We start from the raw sequence: 23,977 nt of genomic DNA on the forward strand, positions 1-23,977 counted from the left end.
GGAGGTGCTGCCCAAGAAGCCTTGCTGATTTTGTTGCAGGTATACACTGCAGCCACAGTGTGCTGCTGGTGGAGAGAGTGAATGTTTAAGGTGATGGATGGGTGCCAAATCAAGTGGGCTGCTTTATCCTGAATGGTGTCGAGCTTCTTAAGTGTTGTTGCAGATGCACTCATCCAGGCAACCATCACACTCCTGACTTGTCCCTTGTTGATGATGGAAATGCTTTGGGGAGTCAGGAAGTGAGATACTCGCCGCAGAACTGCCTCTGATCATCGCTTGTTGCCACAGTATTCATGTGGCTGGTTCAGTTAAGTTTCTGACCAATGGAGATCCCCAGGATGTTGTTGGGATTCGGTCATGATAATGCCGTTGAATGTCAAGGGGAGGTGGTTAGACTCTCGCTTGTTGGAGATAGTCATCGCCTGGCACTTGTGTGGCGCGAAAGTTACTTGCCACTCATCAACCCAAGCCTGAATGTCGTCCAGGTCTTGCTGCATGCGGGCATGGGCTGCTGCATTATCTGAGGAGTTGCGAATGGAACTGAATACTGTGCAGTCATCAGCGCGCATCCCCACTTCTGACCTTATGATGGAGGGAAGGTCATTGATGAAGCAGCTGAAGATGGTTAGGCCTAGGACACTGCCCTGAGGAACTCCTGCAGCAATGTCCTGGGGCTGAGATGATTGACCTCCAACACCCACAACCATCTTCCTTTGTGCTAGGTATGATTACAGCCAGTGGAGATTTTTTTCTCCTGATTCCCATTGACTTCAATTTTACTCTGGCTCCTTGGTGCCACACTCAGTCAAATGCTGCCTTGATGTCAAGAGCAGTCACTCTCACCTATGGAACATTGGCACTGGTTGCTAATTTTCATGGCAATAGTCCTAACAGGAGGCCCCCCAGAAAGAACGGTGTCAAACCATCACACCATCCCTCTATCACGGAACATTACAGAATCATCCTGGGCACAAAGCTGAAATGAGAGCCACCTCAAAAGATTCAAAACAAAACTTTAAATTTATCAACAATCAATTTACACATACTATATCAACTAATCACCCTTGTGCACTCCATTCGTGCCTGTCGTTTAGGTTCCCTTTCCTGATCTAGTACTCCTACGAAGTGCACCCCAATGCCTGCAGCATGGCTGGTGGAAGGCTACTGAGCTTCCCTGGGGAAGACTTCAGATGACCTTGCAGGATGACCTAGAAGGCCCGGCTGTAGACTGCACCACCTCAGTATGGGTGGCAGCAGTCTGGGCCGGCTGGCTGGCATGGCGGAGTGGCAGTGGTAGGAAAAGAAATGCTTCCATCCTGAAAGAGGACCGCGGGATCCTGAGTCACCGCCACTCCCCCAGGGCGGCACCTCAGCATTCCTAGTAATCTGTTGGAGCACAGATTGCTGGCCTACTGTGACGCCCTGCAAGCCCCGGTCAACAATGGTGAACCCAGCCACGATGTCAGCAATCTGAGCTTGGGTGGCAGCAAGATGAGACTCCATGAGAACAGTCTGAACTGGCGTGGCAGCAAGCTGAGACTGCAGGACAACGGTCTGCACTTCCACTGCAGCACTAAGACGTTGGGTTGCTTCCGCCTGTGCTGCAATGGCAGCCAAGCTATCAATCATCACATGCAGCATCATGTTTGGGTCGACACGGTTTCCCCAGGAATTTTCCATCATTACCAACCTGAAAATTATGGGCTGCAAGCTCTACGCAAAGCCCCGGCCAATGTTGAAGGTGGACTCCTCCATGCTCCTTGATATTGCCAAGAGACTTTCTGCCAGGCTTGCCATTGCACCTAGCATTTCCCTGTGCATGCCCAGCATCCTTCTTCTGAACGTTGCCCCATCGAGGTCCTCATCTGAGTCATGTGCAGCAGAACTCGCACACAAACTCACCCTATGGGGAGCAGGCTCCCAAGCTACCCATTTCCCCTGGCCTTGCTGCAGCTTACTCGTGCCTGGTGCTTCACCCTGTGCAGATCCCATTTCTACATTACCCTCTTACGTGCAGTGCTAGTTTCTGAGCTGATGTCTGTGAGTGACAGATGCAGTGACGCTGTGTCTTCTTCTCCATATCTACTCTCCTCCATCGCCCCAGGGACAGGCTGGGCTTCTGCTTGGTCTTGATTATTTGAAAGCAGAAAGGCATTAGTCAGGTTATGGGGAGGTTGGGTGGGGAAAGCAAGATATGCATGGATACAGCATCAGCAGCTTGTAAGTAAGAAGAGAATGTGGGATAAGGAGGAAGTGGAATGCGAGAAAAAAGATTAGGAATGAGCATAACATTGTTGGCTCCAAGGGCTTCAACGTCTCCCATTGCCACAGCCACCATGACTTCCCGTCCACTAAAATCCAGCACTTGCTGCTCCAGTTGGCTCAGGTCCTGTATGGCAGCTTACCCCCTGCCTGTCTGCCGCTGCTCCCGCCGATTATGCGCCATCTTGGCCTGCAAGAGAAAGGGAAGTGTGTGAGTGAGCATGGTGCATGCAATGTGTTTGGGTGATATGCCCGCCATAATTGAATAGCTGTCAGTGTGTGCAAAGTGTGAGATGTGCGTGTGAATGTTGGGGATGTAGTGCATTGAGTAGTATGTGAGGCTTGTGGTGCAGATGGTGGGATATGGTACTTGCTGAAGCCTTCACTCCCCGTGACCGGCTGTGTGAGGTCATTAAACTTCTTGTGGCATTGCATGGAGGACCTGGGGACTGCACTGGTTGCCGTCACACCATCGGCCATTTCCCACCATAGCCTTCTGGGTGTATAAGCCTCCTCTCCATGGCCACCACGTGCCTCCAGAACCATGTCTGAGAATCTTCTGGCTCTCTCCCTGTGCTGAGCCTCAGTCATCTCTGTGTAGTAGCCTCTGCTTCCAGGTGCAGTTCCAACTGGAATGACAGTGAGGTGCTGTAGCATCAATGCAGCTCCCCTTTAAGTACTGAATAAAGCCTAAGCCAAATATGACTAGGAATTAGACTGGACTTATTGAGCAGTAAATCAATGAGCAGCGGTTTTCATGCTGAGATCAGCACTATAATCAGTTAATGAGGACTGAGCATGAATTTTGCATGCTACTTAGACCAGTTTGACCCAGCGTAGCTTAATAGCACAGAGCCACCATACCGCCCGTTTTAGGGCCATATCTAATTTCTGGCCTATGAATGATGCAAATATACAGTTGTACTGACAGCATTGGAAAATAGAAAAGACAGTTTGGGGTAGAAATTGGAATGCATTGTTTCCTTTTTCTGAATGCAAGGCATACTAATTTAGCATTGGGACTGCCTGTGCCTGAACTGTGCATGCGTTGGTCCCACAACTAAATTCGTGGGCTCCTTTTTTTTAGACATCCTGGACAGATGCCTAAAGCAGGCGTTAAGCCCCTTAAATGTGTAAATTAGGGGTCTAATGCCTGTTGAAGGACCCCTTGATGAAATTACTCACCGTTGAGCAGGGCAGACATCAGGCAATGCAGAAAAAAATGTTCCTGTGGAGCAAGAGGAGTAGCTGTACTCTTCCAACTCTATAAGAGTACTGGTAGTTGTTGGAGATTTTAAAAATGTGAAATTTAAAATTTTTACTTTCTCCTTCTGTCTTTTTTCTCTCTCTTTCAATTCAATCTTTGTTTCCCTCTCTTTATTTCTCATTCTGTACCTGATTTCACAATGAATTCACCCAATCTAATTTTTCCTTCCTTCTCAGTCCTTGCACTGTTAATTTCACAATCCTTCAATCTGATTGGTTAAGGAGATACACAGTTGCTTGCCCAGTTCACTCATGTCCCAGATGCCCTGTTTCCCTCGCTGTGACGTTATTAGCTCGCACTTTCAGCAACTTGCTGTGCAAGAAATTTAAAAACCTAAACGTGCAAGAACGAGTCTAATTAATGGTAGGCAGCTTTAGATGCCCTGTTACAGCAAGTTATGGGCCAATATGTGTTAGGCATACAAAGAGAAAGAGGGAGAAAGACAACAAAAAGTGAGAATGAGCCCAAAATTATGCACTGTGAATGATTGAATCTCCAATTCGTTTGAGGGTTCGGAAAATGGTGAGGAACCTGGTTCTGCCAGGATTCTGCTCTGTGGATGGATGCCGGGAAATTGCAGTGTTATTGCCTTGATATAACAGCTCAAGGCAAGTGATTTGCACCATTGTGATGCAAGACAGCTTGAAGTTGTAGGTCCTTATAGCCATTCTGTATTTTTCTTGTATTTTGGTGAAGAATAAATGGGTAATGGCCTCCTGAACAATTGAGAGAGTAGATTGAGAATAAGATTAAAACTAATTTCAGTGTTTTAGGCTAAATTGTGCTTAGTTCATTACTGCATCTTGTACAAAATATATTTTACGACAATTTTTAAGAATTCAGTTTATTTTAAAATCTTTATCCATACATGAACAAAACAAATGGCAAAAGATTGTGCAAAAAGTATTAGTTGTGATGCCCTGCAATTCAGTCTGTTAAGTAATTTTAGGAACATCTCTTTTCCCACAGGTATATTGGACCATTTGTATCCATGATTGGCAGCATTATCCCAATAATCTTTAAGTTCCTTTTCATCTATACACAGTTCTTCATACCATATGCATTTGCCTACTACCTGATCTTTGGAGGTATGAAAAGTATCCAACCTGCTTAAATATTTAGTATTATCTTAGTAAATATTTCCATCCTATGTAATTTTAATAACACAATGTTGTATATGGCAATAAGGCTTAAATCATTTGGGATCAGTTGACCATCAAATGAACAGTTTATTGCAGAAGTAGGAAATGATTATTCTGGTGGATATATGCAAAGGCAAGGTTTGGCAATCTGTTGCATGTGATGTGTTGAATTTTTTTTTACTATAAAGTATACTGACACAAGGGGGCCAAAATTGCCCCTGCCCTTAAGGCCTGTTACCGCCAGAAAGCGGCGATGTGCCGATGTGCCGATGTGCCCCCCCGAACGTAAAATTCTGTTCTGAAAATCTTGCTCCAGCCACTCGGTGCCACCGACCACTTTTTCTGTTGGTGCACTGTGCTTGCAGTGTTTGTAAAATGGTGGTGCGGCTGTCATTAAAGGGGAGGACCTACTGTCATACCCACCATCTTATTTTTTTTTTGTCGGCCGACTGCCAGGTCAGCCCGACAATTATGCCTCTGGGTTCGGCCGGGCTGCCAATAGGCAGCCTGGCACTCCGTCTCTCCATATGTATCGATAATCTAAATTTTGTGTGGAAAGCGTCATGCTCTCAAGCTCCCTAAAACACAAATCCTGTGCCTAAAACATTTGTATTCCCATTTAGAATTTTATGTACTTATTTTTACCAAAATACAAGTGAAGAAATGTGTACTTGCAAGCTGGTGTCTCTACATTTTCAATGTACTTGTTTTCACATGCTCTATTCTGTTTTTAGTTGTCAGCTTTTTGGGGGCTATGCCAGCTTTTTTGAAGCTGTTAATCAGTTTTTGCTCATTTTTGAGGTTGGCATTTATTAATCTGGCGTATTATTCTTCAGAGGAAAAAGGTTATTTGGTCGAACACATTCTTTTCTTATTGTAGATTCTACATAGAATCAAAGAAATTTACAGCACGGAAGGAGGCCATTTTGGTCCATCGTGTCCGCGCTGGCCGACCAAGAGCTATCCAGCCTAATCCCACTTTCCAGCTCTTGGTCCGTAGCCCTGTAGGTGTAGCACTTTAAGTGCACATCCAAGTATTTTTTAAATGTGGCGAGGGTTTCTGCCTTTACTACCCTTCTAGGCACTGAGTTCCAGGCCCCCATCCACCCTCTGGGTGAAGAAATTTCCCCTTGTATCTCCTCTAAACCTCCCCCAATTACTTTAAATTTATGCCCTTGGTTGTTGACTCCTCTGCCAAGGGAAACAGGTTCTTCCTATCCACGCTATCCAGGCCCCTCATAATTTTATACATCTCAATCAGATCTCGCCATAGCCTCCTCTGTTCCAAAGAAAACAGACCCAGCATCTCAATTTTTCCTTAGAGCCAAAATTCTCCAGTCCAGGCAACATTCTTGTAAATCTCCTCTGCACCCTTTCCAGTGCAATCATATATTTCCTGTAATGTGGTGACCAGAACTGCACACAGTACTCCAACTGTGCCTAACCAGTGTTTTATACAGTTCAAGCATAACCTCCTTGCTCTTATATTTCATGCCTCGACTTAAAAAGATAAGTATTCCATATGCCTTCTTAACCACCTTATCTACCTGGTCTGCTACCTTTATAGATCTGTGGACCTGCACTCCATGGTCCCTTTGTTCCATTACACTTTTCAGTGTCGTACCATGTAATGTGTATTGCCTTGCCTTGTTAGACCTCCCCAAATGCATTACCTCACACTAATCCGGATTGAATTCCATTTGCCACTGTTCTGCCCACCTGATATCTTCCTGCAGTCCACAGCACAGATGTTATCACTGGAAGAAAGTAATGAAATATTTCTTCCTGGCGCCACAGTATAGTTGAGCTAGACTTTACAATATCTATCTACACCTACAGCTCCATCATTCAAATCTGGCCAACTATCATCCACAGGTGACACTCTCATAGTCCGAGTAGTACAAGAACCACTCTATTATTTTCTATAATTATCTCTTAATCATCAGTTGCATTTCCAAACAAAATTTCAATTTGTTTCTGAAATAACTAATGCTGTATTAACTGCTTTCACTGGGTTTGATTCCTGGATTTAAGTACAGTTTATACTTTTGTTATGAAGATCCTAATTTTGTTCTGTTTCTTCTGTTACTTTGAAGGCTTCAATGAACTGTCCGAATTCAATACCTTGTCGAGCTGTCTATTCACTACTTTTCGTATTAGTGTTATCGACCATTACAATTACAATGCAATGCTTGAGCATGATGCACTTATGACATATGTACTTGTAGGAACATTCATTGGATTAGAAGCAGTTCTAGCTGTAAACCTCCTTATAGCTATGCTAATTCATACTTTTAGAGGGTAAGTTACATTAATCTTTCAACTCATTTGAAATAGAGTGCATAATTATTATTATTCCTTATTTGTTTTACATCTACTTAAAAGTTGGTAAAAATAATTACCTGAGAAACATAGAAACATAGAAACATAGAAAATAGGTGCAGGAGCAGGCCATTCAGCCCTTCTAGCCTGCACCGCCATTCAATGAGTTCATGGCTGAACATGAAACTTCAGTACCCGCTTCCTGCTTTCTCGCCATAACCCTTGATCCCCCGAGTAGTAAGGACTTCATCTAACTCCCTTTTGAATATATTTAGTGAATTGGCCTCAACTACTTTCTGTGGTAGAGAATTCCACAGGTTCACCACTCTCTGGGTGAAGAAGTTTCTCCTCATCTCGGTCCTAAATGGCTTACCCCTTATCCTCAGACTGTGACCCCTGGTTCTGGACTTCCCCAACATTGGGAACATTCTTCCTGCATCTAACCTGTCTAAACCCGTCAGAATTTTAAACGTTTCTATGAGATCCCCTCTCATTCTTCTGAACTCCAGTGAATACAAGCCCAGTTGATCCAGTCTTTCTTGATAGGTCAGTCCCGCCATCCCGGGAATCAGTACTGGTGAATCTTCGCTGCACTCCCTCAATAGCAAGAATGTCCTTCCTCAGGTTAGGAGACCAAAACTGTACACAATACTCCAGGTGTGGCCTCACCAAGGCCCTATACAACTGTAGCAACACCTCCCTGCCCCTGTATTCAAATCCCCTCGCTATGAAGGCCAACATGCCATTTGTTTTCTTAACCGCCTGCTGTACCTGCATGCTAACCTTCAATGACTGATGTACCATGACACCCAGGTCTCGTTGCACCTTCCCTTTTCCTAATCTGTCACCATTCAGATAATAGTCTGTCTCTCTGATTTTACCACCAAAGTGGATAACCTCACATTTATCCACATTATACTTCATCTGCCATGCATTTGCCCACTCACCTAACCTATCCAAGTCACTCTGCAGCCTAATAGCATCCTCCTCGCAGCTCACACTGCCACCCAACTTAGTGTCATCCGCAAATTTGGAGATACTGCATTTAATCCCCTCGTCTAAATCATTAATGTACAATGTAAACAGCTGGGGCCCCAGCACAGAACCTTGCGGCACCCCACTAGTCACTGCCTGCCATTCTGAAAAGTACCCGTTTACTCCTACTCTTTGCTTCCTGTCTGACAACCAGTTCTCAATCCATGTCAGCACACTACCCCCAATCCCATGTGCTTTAACTTTGCACATTAATCTCTTGTGTGGGACCTTGTCGAAAGCCTTCTGAAAGTCCAAATATACCACATCAACTGGTTCTCCTTTGTCCACTTTACTGGAAACATCCTCAAAAAATTCCAGAAGATTTGTCAAGCATGATTTCCCTTTCACAAATCCATGCTGACTTGGACCTATCATGTCACCATTTTCCAGATGCACTGCTATGACATCCTTAATAATTGATTCCATCATTTTACCCACTACTGAGGTCAGACTGACCGGTCTATAATTCCCTGTTTTCTCTCTCCCTCCTTTTTTAAAAAGTGGGATTACATTGGCTACCCTCCACTCCATAGGAACTGATCCAGAGTCAATGGAATGTTGGAAAATGACTGTCAATGCATCCGCTATTTCCAAGGCCACCTCCTTAAGTACTCTGGGATGCAGTCCATCAGGCCCTGGGGATTTATCGGCCTTCAATCCCATCAATTTCCCCAACACAATTTCCCGACTAATAAAGATTTCCCTCAGTTCCCCCTCCTTACTAGACCCTCTGACCCCTTTTATATCCGGAAGGTTGTTTGTATCCTCCTTAGTGAATACCGAACCAAAGTACTTGTTCAATTGGTCTGCCATTTCTTTGTTCCCCGTTATGACTTCCCCTGATTCTGACTGCAGGGGACCTACGTTTGTCTTTACTAACCTTTTTCTCTTTACATACCTATAGAAACTTTTGCAATCCACCTTAATGTTCCCTGCAAGCTTCTTCTCGTACTCCATTTTCTCTGCCCTAATCAAACCCTTTGTCCTCCTCTGCTGAGTTCTAAATTTCTCCCAGTCCCCAGGTTCGCTGCTATTTCTGGCCAATTTGTATGCCACTTCCTTGGCTTTAATACTATCCCTGATTTCCCTAGATAGCCACGGTTGAGCCACCTTCCCTTTTTTATTTTTACGCCAGACAGGAATGTACAATTGTTGTAATTCATCCATGCGGTCTCTAAATGTCTGCCATTGCCCATCCACAGTCAACCCCCTAAGTATCATTCGCCAATCTATCCTAGCCAATTCACGTCTCATACCTTCAAAGTTACCCTTCTTTAAGTTCTGGACCATGGTCTCTGAATTTACTGTTTCATTCTCCATCCCAATGCAGAAATCCACCATATTATGGTCACTCTTCCCCAAGGGGCCTCGCACAATGAGATTGCTAATTAATCCTCTCTCATTGCACAACACCCAGTCTAAGATGGCCTCCCCCCTAGTTGGTTCTTCAACATATTGGTCTAGAAAACCATCCCTTATGCACTCCAGGAAATCCTCCTCCACCGTATTGCTTCCAGTTTGGCTAGCCCAATCTATGTGCATATTAAAGTCACCCTTTATAACTGCTACACCTTTATTGCATGCACCCCTAATTTCCTGTTTGATGCCCTCCCCAACATCCCTATTACTGTTTGGAGGTCTGTACACAACTCCTACTAACTTTTTTTGCCCTTTGGTGTTCTGCAGCTCTACCCATATAGATTCCACATCATCCAAGCTAATGTCTTTCCTAACTATTGCATTAATCTCCTCTTTAACCAACAATGATACCCCACCTCCTTTTCCTTTTATTCTATCCTTCATGAATGTTGAATACCCCTGAATGTTGAGTTCCCAGCCCTGATCATCCTGGAGCCACGTCTCCGTAATCCCAATCACATCATATTTATTAACATCTATTTGCACAATTAATTCATCCACCTTATTGCGGATACTCCTTGCAATAAGACACAAAGCCTTCAGGCTTGTTTTTTTAACACCCTTTGTCCTTTTAGAATTTTGCTGTACAGTGGCCCTTTTTGTTCTTTGCCTTGGGTTTCTCCGCCCTCCACTTTTCCTCATCTCCTTTCTGTCTTTTGCTTTTGCCTCCTTTTTGTTTCCCTCTGTCTCCCTGCATTGGTTCCCATCCCCCTGCCATATTAGTTTAAATCCTCCCCAACAGCACTAGCAAACACTCCCCCTAGGACATTGGTTCCGGTCCTGCCCAGGTGCAGACCGTCCGGTTTGTACTGGTCCCACCTCCCCCAGAACCGGTCCCAATGCCCCAGGAATTTGAATCCCTCCCTGCTGCACCACTGCTCAAGCCACGTATTCATCTGCGCTATCCTGCGATTCCTACTCTGACTATCACGTGGCACTGGCAGCAATCCCGAGATTACTACTTTTGAGGTCCTACTTTTTAATTTAGCTCCTAGCTCCTTAAATTCGTTTCGTAGGACCTCATCCCTTTTTTTACCTATGTCGTTGGTACCAATGTGCACCACGACAACTGGCTGTTCTCCCTCCCATTTCAGAATGTCCTGCACCCGCTCCGAGACATCCTTGACCCTTGCACCAGGGAGGCAACATACCATCCTTCATTGGCCTTCAAAGAGAATTTGTATCATGGTGACTCTACCACTTGGTTTTCTGCGCAATAGGCTTCGTCTTCAGCAGCCCTGCAGTTTTCTTTCTCATGTCACAGTCCAATATGGACTGTACTACAAAATGTCTGTTCCATTGCAAACAAAGCCATCCCTATCCATTACCTCATTGTCGATGAACCTATTGATGTTTGAAGCTCTGGCCAGCCTCCAGTGATTCCCTACCCCTCATTCAGACTGCCCCAGCATGTCTCCGCTCAAACTTTGTGGTGGCAATTCCAGGTCCCATTAAAATAGAAAATTAAGGCTTGTGGGCCTGCAATTTCCTGACCAGCGCACCCTCCAAGTGCTGGTTCTTCTCAAGGGAATCCAATTGTGCAGTCAGCTCTTCAATCTCACTTTGCATATCATCCCTTTCAGTCACACAGAAAGTCTTTCCTTCACCTGATCATTACGTGCGATCTCAGTACCTATCACTGATAAGAACATTTCCCACAAATTCCTCACTTCCCTCATAATCCATATCCCCTTTTCCAGCCCCTCTATCATCAACTTCTCCCCTGGAAAACACTATGCCCCAACTCCCTCTGCTGCATCCTTTCCACCTTAGTCTATTCCAGCCCTGAACAACAGTGCTGTTGCCTTAATCACCAATGCTCTTATCCAGACAATAACTACCACGGTGTCCAACTCATGGTGTTACTCTCCCTCAAATCCTAGGATTTCAGGCTGAAGCACTTATGGTGCACAACTAGGCCAACTATGAGATATCGTTAAACCACCTAAAAAAAAAAAATTACCATGCTCTCCCTGGAGAGCCAAATTATCCAATTACTCCCACAATCATACAAAACTATTTTTCTCCATATAAACTGCCTTCTCAAAGCTCCCTCTGCTGCGTCCACCATTTTCATATATTTTGTCTATGGTAAGGAACTCGTGGATTTGCTTGTCTTTAAAATTGAGACTCTCTCCTCAGTAGTCTCAACCTTCTCCAATCCCTCTGCGCTCTCTGACCATTCCAATCTCCCCCACTACCCTAGCTCTGACCTCACTACATGCTATAGCTTCTCTTTTCACCCAGTCCTCAGCAGACATCTATTGCTTGAAACCCACCTCTTGCTCACAGCACAAAGACTGCCTTGTTGAACATAAGAACCTAAGAAATAAGAGCCGGAGTCAGACATTCGGCCCTTTGAACCTGCTCCACCATTCAATAAGATCATGACTGATCTTCTACCTCAACTCCAACTTCCTGCACTATCCCCATATTTCTTGATTCCCTTAATATCCAAAAATCTATCCATCTCTGCCTTGAATATACTCAACCACTGAGCCTCCACAGCCCTCCGGGGTATAGAATTCCAAAGATTCACAACCCTCTGAGTGAAGAAATTCCTCCTCAGCTCAGTTCTAAATAGCTGACCCCATGTGACTCCATGTTCTAGACTTCCAAGCAAGGGGAAACATCCTCCCTGCATCTACCCTGTTAAGCCCTGTAAGAATTGTGTATGTTTCAATGAGATTACCTCTCATTCTTCTAAACTCTAGAGAACGTAGGCCTAGTCTCCTCAATCTCTCCTCATAGAACAATCCCCCCCATCCCGAGAATCAATGTGGTGAACCTTTGTTGCACGCCCTCTATGGCAAGTATATTCTTCCTTAGGTAAGGAGACCAAAACTGTACACAATACTCCAGGTGTGGTCTCACCAGGGCCCTATATAATTGCAATGAGGTGTCTTTATTCTTGTATTCAAATCCTTTTGTAATAAAGCTCAACATACCATTTGCTTTCCTAACTGCTTGCTGTACCTGCATATTAAGTTTCAGCGATTCGTGTATAAGGACACCCAGGTCCCTCTGAACCAATATTTCCCAATCTCTCACCATTTAAAAAATACTCTGCTTTTCTATTTTTCCGACCAAAGTGGATAACTTCACATTTCTCCACAATATATTCCATGTGCCATGTTCTTTCCCACTTACTTAACCCGTCCATATCCCCTTGCAGCCTCTTTGCATCCTCCTCACAACTTACATTTCCACCGAGCTTTGTATCATTTGTGGGTTCCAGTGCCCTTACAAACAGGGGGCATTTGATTGATGTTTCAGCTAAAATAGTTGTATCATCAGCAAACTTGGATATATTACATTTGGTCCACTCTTGCAAATCATTGATATCATAGGCAGTCCCTTGGAGTCGAGGATGACTTGCTTCCACACTAGAAATGAGTTCTCAGGTGACTGAAGAGGTGACTGCAGTGGTGCAGCAGGGAGGGATTCAAATTCTTGGGGCATTGGAACCGGTTCTAGGCAGGACCGGAACCAATGTCCTAGGGGGAGTGTTTGCTAGTGCTGTTGGGGAGGAGTTAAACTAATATGGCAGGGGGATGGGAACCAATGCAGGGAGACAGAGGGAAACAAAAAGGAGACAAAAGCAAAAGACAGAAAGGAGATGAGTAAAAGTGGAGGGCAGAGAAACCCAAGGCAAAAAACAAAAAGGGCCACTGAATATATAGGGGCTGCAGGAGGGGTCAAAACTAAAAATCATGGTTTAAAAACTAGTATTAAAACACTCTACCTAAACACACGCAGCATTCAAAATAAAGTAAATGAGTTGATGGCATAAATCATTACAAATGGGTATGATTTGGTGGCCATTACAGAAACGTGGTTGCAGGGTGGCCAAGAGTGGGAATTAAACATACAGGGGTATCTGACGATTCGGAAAGATAGACAAGAAGGGAAAGGAGGTGGGGTAGCTCTGTTAATAAAGGATGATATCAGGGCAGTTGTGAGAGACGATATTGGCTCTAATGAACAAAATGTTGAATCATTATGGGTGGAGATTAGAGATGGGCGTAGTTTATAGGCCCCCAAATAATAACTTCATGGTGGGGCGCGCAATAATCAAGGGAATAATGGAGGCATGTGAAAAAGGAACGGCAATAATCATGGGGGATTTTAACCTACATATCGATTGGTCAAATCAAATTGCACGGGGTAGCCTGGAGGAGGAATTCATAGAATGTATACGGGATTGTTTCTTAGAACAGTATGTTACAGAACCTACAAGGGAGCAAGCTATCTTAGATCTGGTCCTGTGTAGTGAGACAGGAATAATAAACGATCTCCTAGTAAAAGATCCTCTCGGAATGAGTGATCACAGTATGGTTGAATTTGTAATACAGATTGAGGGTGAGGAAGTAGTGTCTCAAACGAGCGTACTATGCTTAAACAAAGGGGACTACAGTGGGAAGAGGGCAGAGTTGGCTAAAGTAGACTGGAAACACAGACTAAACGGTGGCACAATTGAGGAACAGTGGAGGACTTTTAAGGAGCTCTTTCATAGTGCTCAACAAAAATATATTCCAGTGAAAAAGAAGGGCAGTAAGAGAAGGGATAACCAACCGTGGATAGCCAAGGAAATAAAGGAGAGTATCAAATTAAAAACCAATGTGTATAAGGTGGCCAAGGTTAGTGGGAAACTAGAAGATTGGGAAAATTTTAAACAACAGCAAAGAATGACTAAGAAAGCAATAAAGAAAGGAAAGATAGGTTACGAGGGTAAACTTGCGCAAAACATAAAAACAGATAGTAAAAGCTTTTACCGATATATAAAACAGAAAAGAGTGACTAAAGTAAATGTTGGTCCCTTAGAAGATGAGAAGGGGTATTTAATAATGGGAAATGTGGAAATGGCTGAGATCTTAAATAATTATTTTGCTTCAGTCTTCACAGTGGAAGACACAAAAACCATGCCAAAAATTGCTGGTCACAGGAATGTGGGAAGGGAGGACCTTGAGATAATCACTATCTCTAGGGGGGTAGTGCTGGACAGGCTAATGGGACTCAAGGTAGACAAGTTCCCTGGTCCTGATGAAATGTATCTCAGGGTATTAAAAGAGATGGCAGTTATAGCAGATGCGTCCGTTATAATCTACCAAAATTCTCTGGACTCTGGGGAGGTACCAGCGGATTGGAAAGCAGCTAATGTAACGCCTCTGTTTAAAAAAGGGGGCAGGCAAAAGGCAGGTAACTATAAGCCGGTTAGTTTAACATCTGTAGTTGGGAAAATGCTTGAAACTATCATTAAGGAAGAAATAGCTGGACATCTAGATAGGAATAGTGCAATCAAGCAGACGCAACATGGATTCATGAAGGGGAAATCATGTTTAACTAATTTATTGGAATTCTTTGAGGATATAACGAGCATGGTGGATAGAGGTGTACCAATGGATGTGGTGTATTTAGATTTCCAAAAGGCATTCGATAAGGTGCCACACAAAAGGTTACTGCAGAAGATAAATGTTTGCGGAGTCAGAGGAAATGTATTCGCATGGATAGAGAATTGGCTGGCTAACAGAAATCAGAGAGTCGGGATAAATGGGTCCTTTTCGGGTTGGAAATCGGTGGTTAGTGGTGTGCCACAGGGATCGGTGCTGGGACCACAACTATTTACAGACCTGGAAGAGGGGACAGAGTGTAGTGTAACAAAATTTGCAGATGACACAAAGATTAGTGGGAAAGCAGGTTGTGTAGAGGACACAGAGAGGCTGCAAAGAGATTTAGATAGGTTAAGCGAATGGGCTAAGGTTTGGCAGATGGAATACAATGTCGGAAAGTGTGAGGTCATCCACCTTGGGAAAAAACACAGTAAAAGGGAATATTATTTGAATGGGGAGAAATTACAACACGCTGTGGTGCAGAGGGACCTGGGGGTCCTTGTGCATGAATCCCAAAAAGTTAGTTTGCAGGTACAGCAGGTAATCAGGAAGGCAAATGGAATGTTGGCCTTCATTGCGAGAGGGCTGGAGTACAAAGGCAGGGAGATCCTGCTGCAACTGTATAGGGTATTGGTGAGGCCGCACCTGGAGAACTGCGTGCAGTTTTGGTCACCTTACTTAAGGAAGGATATACTAGCTTTGGAGGGGGTGCAGAGACTATTCACTAGGCTGATTCCGGAGATGAGGGGGTTCCCTTATGATGATAGATTGAGTAGACTGGCTCTTTACTCGTTGGAGTTCAGAAGGATGAGGGGTGATCTTATAGAAACATTTAAAATAATGAAAGGGATAGACAAGATAGAGGCAGAGAGGTTGTTTCCATTGGTCAGGGAGACTAGAACTAGGGGGCACAGCCTCAAAATACGGGGGAGCCAATTTAAAACCGAGTTGAGAAGGAATTTCTTCTCCCAGAGGGTTGTGAATCTGTGGAATTCTCTGCCCAAGGAAGCAGTTGAGGCTAGCTCATTGAATGTATTCAAGTCATGGATAGATAGATTTTTAACCAATAAGGGAATTAAGAGTTATGGGGAGAGGGCGAGTAAGTGGAGCTGAGTCCACGGCCAGATCAGCCATGATCTTGTTGAATGGCGAGCAGGGTCGAGGGGCTAGATGGCCTACTCCTGTTCCTAATTCTGATGTTCTTATGTTCTTATGTTCAATGTGGGACCTACAGTCTCTGTTACGGGTGGGGCAAATGGTGGTTGAAGGAACAGGTGGGTGGGGGGGCCTGTGTTGCCACGCGCTTCTTCTGCTGTCGGCGCTTGGCTTCAGCATGCTCTCGGCGAAGAGACTCGAGGTGTTCAGTGCCTTCCCCGATGCTTTTCTTCCACTTTGGATGGTTTTGGGCCAGGGATTTCCAAGCGTTGGGGGGATGTTACATTTTTTCAAGGAAGCTTTGAGGGTGTCCTTGAAGCGTTTCCTCTGCCCACCTGGGGCTCGTTTGTTGTGTCAGAGCTCCAAGTAGAGCGCTTGTTTTGGGAGTCTCGTGTATAGATTGTGAATAGCTAAGGCCCAAGCACTGATCCTTGCGGTACCCCACTAGTTACAACCCGTCAACCCAAAAATGACCTGTTTATTCTTACTCACTGTTTTCTGTCCGTTAACCAATCCTAATCCATGTTGGTTTATAACCCCCAATCCTATGAGCTCTAATTTCATTTAATGATCTCTTGTGTGACACCTTAACGAACGCTTTCTGAAAATCAAAATACACTACATCCACTGGTTCCCCCATCTATCCTGCTAGTTACATCCTCAAATAACTCTTAACAGATTTGTCAAACACGATTTTCCTTTCATAAATCCGTGTTGACTCTGCCCAATCTTATTATTACTTTCTAAGTGCCCTGTTACCACATACTTAATAATAGATTCTAGCATTTTCCTTACTATTGTTGTCAGGAAAACGATATCAATGAGGATGAGATTCAAACCCACGCGTGTAGAGCACAATGGATTCGCAGTCCACCGCCTTAACCTCTCGGGCACCTCGTCTTCCTTTGACTAATGACATTCTGCGTGTCTCTGACCACAATACGTTATCCTTCCCCATACATCCTCTTTGCTGCCTTCAACTTAGTTAGTCAAACCATTCTCCTCTACTGTTCACTTCCATGGCGCTGTCTCTGATACCACGCGGTCATCTCTGGTATTTTCCAAGGTTTCATTATTGGCCCCCTGTTGTTTCTCATCAATATGTTTCTCCTTGGTGACATTACCTAACTGAATTTTTTGCAGCTCTACATTGGCAAGATTAAAGGGGGCTGTAATTGCCCCTCTCCTTAAAGCCTGTCTCCATCGCAAATCAGTGGCCACGCTGCGGAGTGGAGTGTCCGCCGACTTTTCGTGGAATGGCCACTGCTACCCCAATTGCCCTCCCGAGTTTTCCCAGCAGTGCCCTGATCCCCCCCTACCGCTCCACTACTGCCGATCCATGGTAACTATGTCATCACCGTGCGCACCGCCGATCTACACCCCCGATGGTGACATTCCTCTCTGAAAATCTTCGGCCTGTCGGCGGTGCCAAAACCTGTTTTTCTCGGAGGTCCAGTGAAGCTGTGGTCTTCTGCAACAGCGGTGCGGCTTCCCTTAAAGGGGAGGATGCCCTGCCGCTGCCATCATGCTTTTGTTTTTGTTGGCCGATTGCCATGTCGGCCCGACAATTATGCCGCCAGGTTCAGCCAGGCCGCCAACAGGCAGCCTGGCACCCCCTCTTGGGTGCCAGGCCGCTGGCCTGGCCGAAACCCTCCCTGGGGTCCAGTAGGCTGAATTTTTTAAATTGCGGAGGCTCTCCCCTTTAAATGAGGGGGAGAGCCGTGATGACGCGGCGCCATGATGACGTCATCGCGGTGGGCACTCCGCACCGCCCCCAACTTCTGCCCCTCAGGTGTTGTCACCGCTCCTCAAGTGTTGTCACTGCCCCCATTAAGAGCAACTTCCAGATCCAAGGAAAAATAAACAACAAAGAGCCGAATGTCGTTCAAGGGGTAACCTGAACCACAGTTGCGGTAAAAACAATCGAAACCGGATGGGAGCGCCCCATTTCAGGCAGGGGGAAATTTCTACCCCAAGGTATCTTATTTAGTTCCTGCCAAAAATTCTGAATCATGGCTTGAAATTGCATCCACCTCTTTGGATGTTCACTTCAGTTCAACCTGATAATGCACTAACTTGGTGTCCTTCTTGATTCTGAGTTGATCTTTAAACCCCACATTCAGGCTACCAGCAAGGTTGCCTAATTCTACCTCGCTAAATGTATGTCCTTTCCTTTGTTACCTCCAGACTTGAGTTTTCCATTGCTCTCCCAACCTGCCTCCCAAGCTCCACCCTACCTGTACTTCACTTTATCCAGAATTCTGTCTCATTCATCAGAATCAGGTGAATTTATAATGGGGAACAAAGAAATGGCAGACCAATTGAACAAATACTTTGGATCTGTCTTCACTAAGGAAGACACAAATAACCTTCTGGAAATACTAGGGGTTAGAGGGTCTAGCGAAAAGGAGAAACTGAAGGAAATCCTTATTAGTCAGGAAATTGTGTTAGGGAAATTGATGGGATTGAAGGCCGATAAATCCCCAGGGCCTGATAGGCTGCATCCCAGAGTACTTAAGGAAGTGGCCCTAGGAATAGTGGATGCATTGGTGATTATTTTCCAACTGGATCAGTTCCTATGGACTGGAGGGTAGCTAATGTAACACCACTTTTTAAAAAAGGAGAGAGAGAGAAAACAGGGATTTATAGACCGGTTAACCTGACATCGGTGGTGGGGAAAATGTTGGAATCAATTATTAAAGATGAAATAGCAGCGCATTTGGAAAGCAGTGACGGGATTGGTCCAAGTCAGCATGGATTTGTGAAAGGGAAATCATGCTTGACAAATCTTCTGGAATTTTTTGAGGATGTAACTAGTAGAGTGGACAAGGGAGAACCAGTGGATGTGGTGTATTTGGACTTTCAAAAGGCTTTTGACAAGGTCTCACACAAGAGATTAGTGTGCAAAATTAAAGCACATGGTATTGGGGATAATGTATTGACGTGGATAGAGAACTGGTTGGCAGAGAGTCGGAATAAACGCGTCCTTTTCAGAATGGCAGGCAGTGACCAGTGGGGTGCCGCAGGGTTCAGTGCTGGGACCCCAGCTATTTACAATATACATCAATGATTTAGATGAAGGAATTGAATGTAATATCTTCAAATTTGCAAATGACACTAAGCTGGGTGACGGTGTGAGCTGTGAGGAGGATGCTAAGAGACTGCAGGGTGACTTGGACAGGTTGGGTGAGTGGGCAAATGCATGGCAGATGCAATATAATGTGGATAAATGTGAGGTTATCCACTTTGGTGACAAAAACAGGAAGACAGAATATTATCTGAATGGTGACAGATTAGGAAAAGGGGAGGTGCAATGGGACCTGGGTGTCATGGTACATCAGTCATTGAAGTTTGGCATGCAGGTACAGCAGGCGGTGAAGAAGGCAAATGGCATGTTGGCCTTCATAGCTAGAGGATTTCAGTATAGGAGCAGGGAGGTCTTACTGCAGTTGTACAGAGCCTTGGTGAGGCCACACCTGGAATATTGTGCTCAGTTTTGGTCTCCTAATCTGAGGAAGGACGTTCTTACTATTGAGGGAATACAGCGAAGGTTCACCAGATTGATTCCCGGGATGGCAGGACTGACATATGAGGAGAGACTGGATCAATTGGGCTTGTATCCATTGGAGTTTAGAAGAATGAGAGGGGATCTCATTGAAACATATAAAATTCTGATGGGATTGGACAGTTTAGAGGCAGGAAGAATGTTCCCGTTGCTGGGGAGTTCCAGCACCAGGGGTCATAGTCTAAGAATAAGGGGTAAGCCATTTAGGACCGAGATGAGGAGAAACTTCTTCACTCAGGGAGTGGTTAGCCTGTGGAATTCTCTACCACAGAAAGTTGTTGAGGCCAGTTCGTTAGATATATTCAAAAGGGAGTTAGATATGGCCCTTATGGCCAAAGGGATCAAGGAGTATGGAGAGAAAGCAGGAAAGGGGTACTGAGGTTGATTGATCAGCTATGATCTTATTAAATGGCAGTGCAGGCTCAAAGGGCTGAATGGCCTGCTCCTGCACCTAAATTCTATGTTTCTATGTTTATTACTTCTGTCCCTGCAAGCTCCCAGTCCCCGAGCTTATTGACTTCAAAATTCTATGTGGCCTTGATTCTCCCTACCTTTTCTACCTCCTTCAGCCCTATATCCCTGACTGCAAGCTCCACTCTTCCAATGTTTACCTACTGTGTATTTCTCTCCTCCCTCTGTTTTACCATCTATGATACATCCTTTAGATATCCGGTCCCCATACTTTGGAGCTTTCTCCCTAAACCTCTGTAGCATACTAGAAATTCTACTAACTAGAAAACCTTTAAAGTCTATCTCTCCTGCGGGTCATTTAGCCACCTCTCCTATTTGTGGCGACTTGGCCTTGAAAAGAGCCACGCGGGTTGGCTTGTGGCATTTGTACTGGCAGCCCAAGTGAGCAGCACTGTAATGCCATCTATTGTCTCTATCGAAGTAAGTTCACATAATGCACAGTATACCTGGAGTTCCAATGACTTCAGCACATAAACACTACTAAACATCAATGCAGTGTCATTATTACACCACTTCCACTGGTTCTCCCTTGTCCATTCTACTAGTTATATCCTCAAAAAATTCTAGAAGATTCCTCCTCTTCTCTCTGTAAGCAGATGTTGTAAATGTGAAATGATAGCATAAAATGCTGGAAATACTCAGTTGCTCAGGCAGCATGTCGACCTGAGACATGAACTCTCTTTTTCTCTCCACGGATGTTGCGTGACCTGCTGTGTATTTACAGCATGTTCGGTCTTCTCAAAGACCTTCATTTACCATCCGAGCCCTTGCAAGCATCCAACAGTACTCTCTACACACTTAAAAAAGTTTTCACATCTATTACAGCAAGCAGTCAGTTCAATAAATCCCCCCCAAAAAGTTGAAACCCTTAAGTTCATGAATGATTTGTATGTTCATGTAAGAGGTCCAGACACCGCCACTGTCAGCCTGCTTGCAATCCAGCGCTGAATTCAGTGCTCGGGTCGAAGTTTGCACTTGTGACATTAAGTCGGCACTGCATGTCGATTTACATCACAACACCGCCATTTTGTCCAGCATGGTGCTGTCAGTTACCACAAAGGTAAGGATGAAAATAGCAGCTGCCACAGGAACCGTCAGCAACTAGCGAAAGTGTGGCAGCCATTAGGGGGAGGATTTAGGTGAGCGAAAATTAAAAAAGTCAAAGAATAAGGAAAAGGCAAAAGAGCAGGGTAATACTGGGGAAAATGAAAACTGGAGTGTGCCAGGAAGGGACAGATTATATAAACATAAAGGTGAATCAGAAAGTGGGGTCAAAGCAGGAAAAAATGATAAAAAAACAAATTTAAAAGCTCTTTATCTGAATGCACGCAGCATTCGTAACAAAATAGATGAGTTGACGGCACAAATAGATACAAATGGGTATGATCTGATAGCCATTACAGAGACGTGGTTGCAAGGTGATCAAGGCTGGGAACTAAATATTCAGGGATATTTGACAATTCGGAAGGACAGATAGAAAGGAAAAGGAGGTGGGGTAGCACTGTTAATAAAGGATGAGGTCAGTGCATTAATGAAAAACGATATTGGCTCAGAAGATCAAGATGTTGAATCAGTTTGGGTGGAGATAAGGAATAATAAAGGGAAAAAGTCGCTGGTGGGCGTAATCTATCGGCCCCCTAATAGTTGCTACACTGTTGAATGGAGTATAAATCAAGAAATAATGGAGGCTTGTAAAAAAGGAATGGCAATAATTATGGCCGATTTTAACCTTCATATTTATTGGACAAAGTAAATTGGCCAGGGTAGCCTTGAAGAAGAGTTCATAATGTATCCAGGATAGTTTCCTTGAAAAGTATGTTACCGAACTAACCAGGGAGCAGGCTATTTTCGATCTAGTACTGTGTAATGAGACAGGATTAATAAATGATCCCCTAGTAAAGGATCCTCTAGGAATGAGTGACCATAACATGATTGAATTTCAAAGTCAGTTGGAGGGTGAGAAAGTTGGGTCTCAAACAAGTATTCTAAACTTAAATAAAGGAGACTACAAATGTATGAAGGCAGAGTTTGCTAACGTGGACTGGGAAAATAGATTAAGGTATTATCCAGGACACTGGGGAAAACTCCCCTGCTCTTCTTCAAAATAGTGCCATGGGATCTTTTACATCCACCTGAGAGGGTAGACGGGGCCTCGGTTTAACGTCTCATGCAAAAGACAGCACCTCCGACAGTGCAGTACTCCCTCAGCAGTGCACTGGAGTGTCCGCTTAGATTTGTGTGCTTAAGTCCCTGGAGTGGGACTTGAACCCACTGCATTCTGACTCGGAGGTGAGTGTGCTACCCACTTAGTATCAAGTTAACATGACGCAAAAGGAGCCATGTTACAAAAACAATGATATTTAGTCTCCAGTTTAAAGTGATAAAGTGAATCTAAATGTAAACATGTTCAAGCCTGTCCCAGAAGCAGGTTATATTTAACCTTTGTACAGCTACTGATTGCTTTTTTTGCAGTCTTCAATTCTAAGATTTAAGTACAGAACTTCTTATAATTGAATTATTTTTGTAAAATAATTTCCCTTGCTAGTTCTCAATCTTAATCTTGTGCAACGGGCCAAAGTCAGTTCCACGTATGCTTCAGTTTATAGGATCCTCCATAGAGACTGGATCCAGGACGTAAATGTTTTTACACTTACCTCCTGGATCCAGCATCCCTGCCTAACCTGATCCCCGCCACGAGGCCTAGTCCGCCTAACCTGATCCCCGCCATGAGGCCTAGCCCACCTCCCCCGCACCCCCCCCATGCCCCTCTGGCCCCCTGATCAGCCACTCGAGACCCCTGATGTGCTCCCGGCCCCCCACTGAGCTGCACCGGCACCCCCAGTGCTGCTCCACCCCTCCCGATCAGCCACTCTGGCTCTCCCACCCCTCAGATCAGCTGCACCAGCCCGTGAATGAGCTCCCGACCTCCTGATCAGCCACTCTGACCCTCTGATGTGCTCCTCCAGTCCTCACCCAATACTTCCCTCCCTCCCTCCTCTCTGTGGCCCAGTGCCACAGGTCTGCTCACCTGTAGGCAGGCAGTCTCTCAATCTGCCTGGCTGTGAGTGGGAAACAGAGGTTTCAGATGCAAATCGGGCCATGCCGTTAAATTCGGCAGGGCCTGCAGAAAACCCGTTCTCCCGGGTTTCCCAACTGTTTCCGAACTTCCCACTCCCAACCCTCCAAAGTATTAAAATTCAGGTCAATGGTGGTGAAACAACTGATTGGAGTGACCCGTTCTATCCCACTGCCTCCATTAAAAAAATTGCACAAACAGAATTGCTGAAAAAATGAAGATATTATGTAAACTGCAGGAGAACAGGACATTGACATGCCAAAAAAAAGGGCACGATCATCTAGTGGTTGTGGTACTTAACTAGTAACCCAGAGATCTTAAGTTCAAAACCCACCATGGCAAATTGTGAAACTGAATTCAAGCAAATTTGGTCATTTGTGAGCTGACACCAGAAACAATGAGCATGAATGCTGCTGGATTGTTGTAAAGTTGAATTAGATGCGGCCCTTATGGCTAAAGGCATCAAGGGGTATGGAGAGAAAACAGGAATGTGGCACTGAAGTTGCATGATCAGCCATGATCATATTGAATGGTGGTGCAGGCTACTCCTGCACCTATTTTCTATGTTTCTATGTAAAATCTAACTGGACCACTAATGCCCTTCAGGGAGGGACCCGCTACCCCTTCTACATCCAGTCTACATGTTACTCTAGTCTCACACTTAGGAAACCGAAATCAATAGTTGCTGTTCATGGCACTTCCTGTCTTCCCACTCAGGAGGGCTAATTTTCCTCTTGCCAGCGCAGAGGGGAACAGCATAGCAGATGTGCCTCATACCTTCTGAGAGAATAGTGTAGTCAATTTTTCTGGCCAGCTAACCTCTCAGCTTGAGAGGCCTGCACCTGCACTTCAAGTTGAAGCATCAGGCTTTCT

The 23,977-nt window shown here is 44.8% G+C and overlaps 1 protein-coding gene across 1 annotated transcript in view; it reads left to right on the top strand.

Moving 5' to 3' along the window:
- LOC139263724 (uncharacterized) overlaps window positions 1-23,977 on the top strand; it is a 124,030-nt gene that overhangs the window by 46,092 nt on the left and 53,961 nt on the right. The window contains exons 8-9 of the mRNA XM_070879795.1: window positions 4,499-4,617; window positions 6,768-6,972. Of these exons, the coding sequence (XP_070735896.1) occupies window positions 4,499-4,617; window positions 6,768-6,972 (324 nt within the window). The remainder of the gene's footprint in view (window positions 1-4,498; window positions 4,618-6,767; window positions 6,973-23,977) is intronic.

The sequence above is a fragment of the Pristiophorus japonicus genome, chromosome 1 (genome assembly GCF_044704955.1).
Source record: "Pristiophorus japonicus isolate sPriJap1 chromosome 1, sPriJap1.hap1, whole genome shotgun sequence".
Lineage (NCBI taxonomy): Eukaryota > Metazoa > Chordata > Chondrichthyes > Pristiophoridae > Pristiophorus > Pristiophorus japonicus.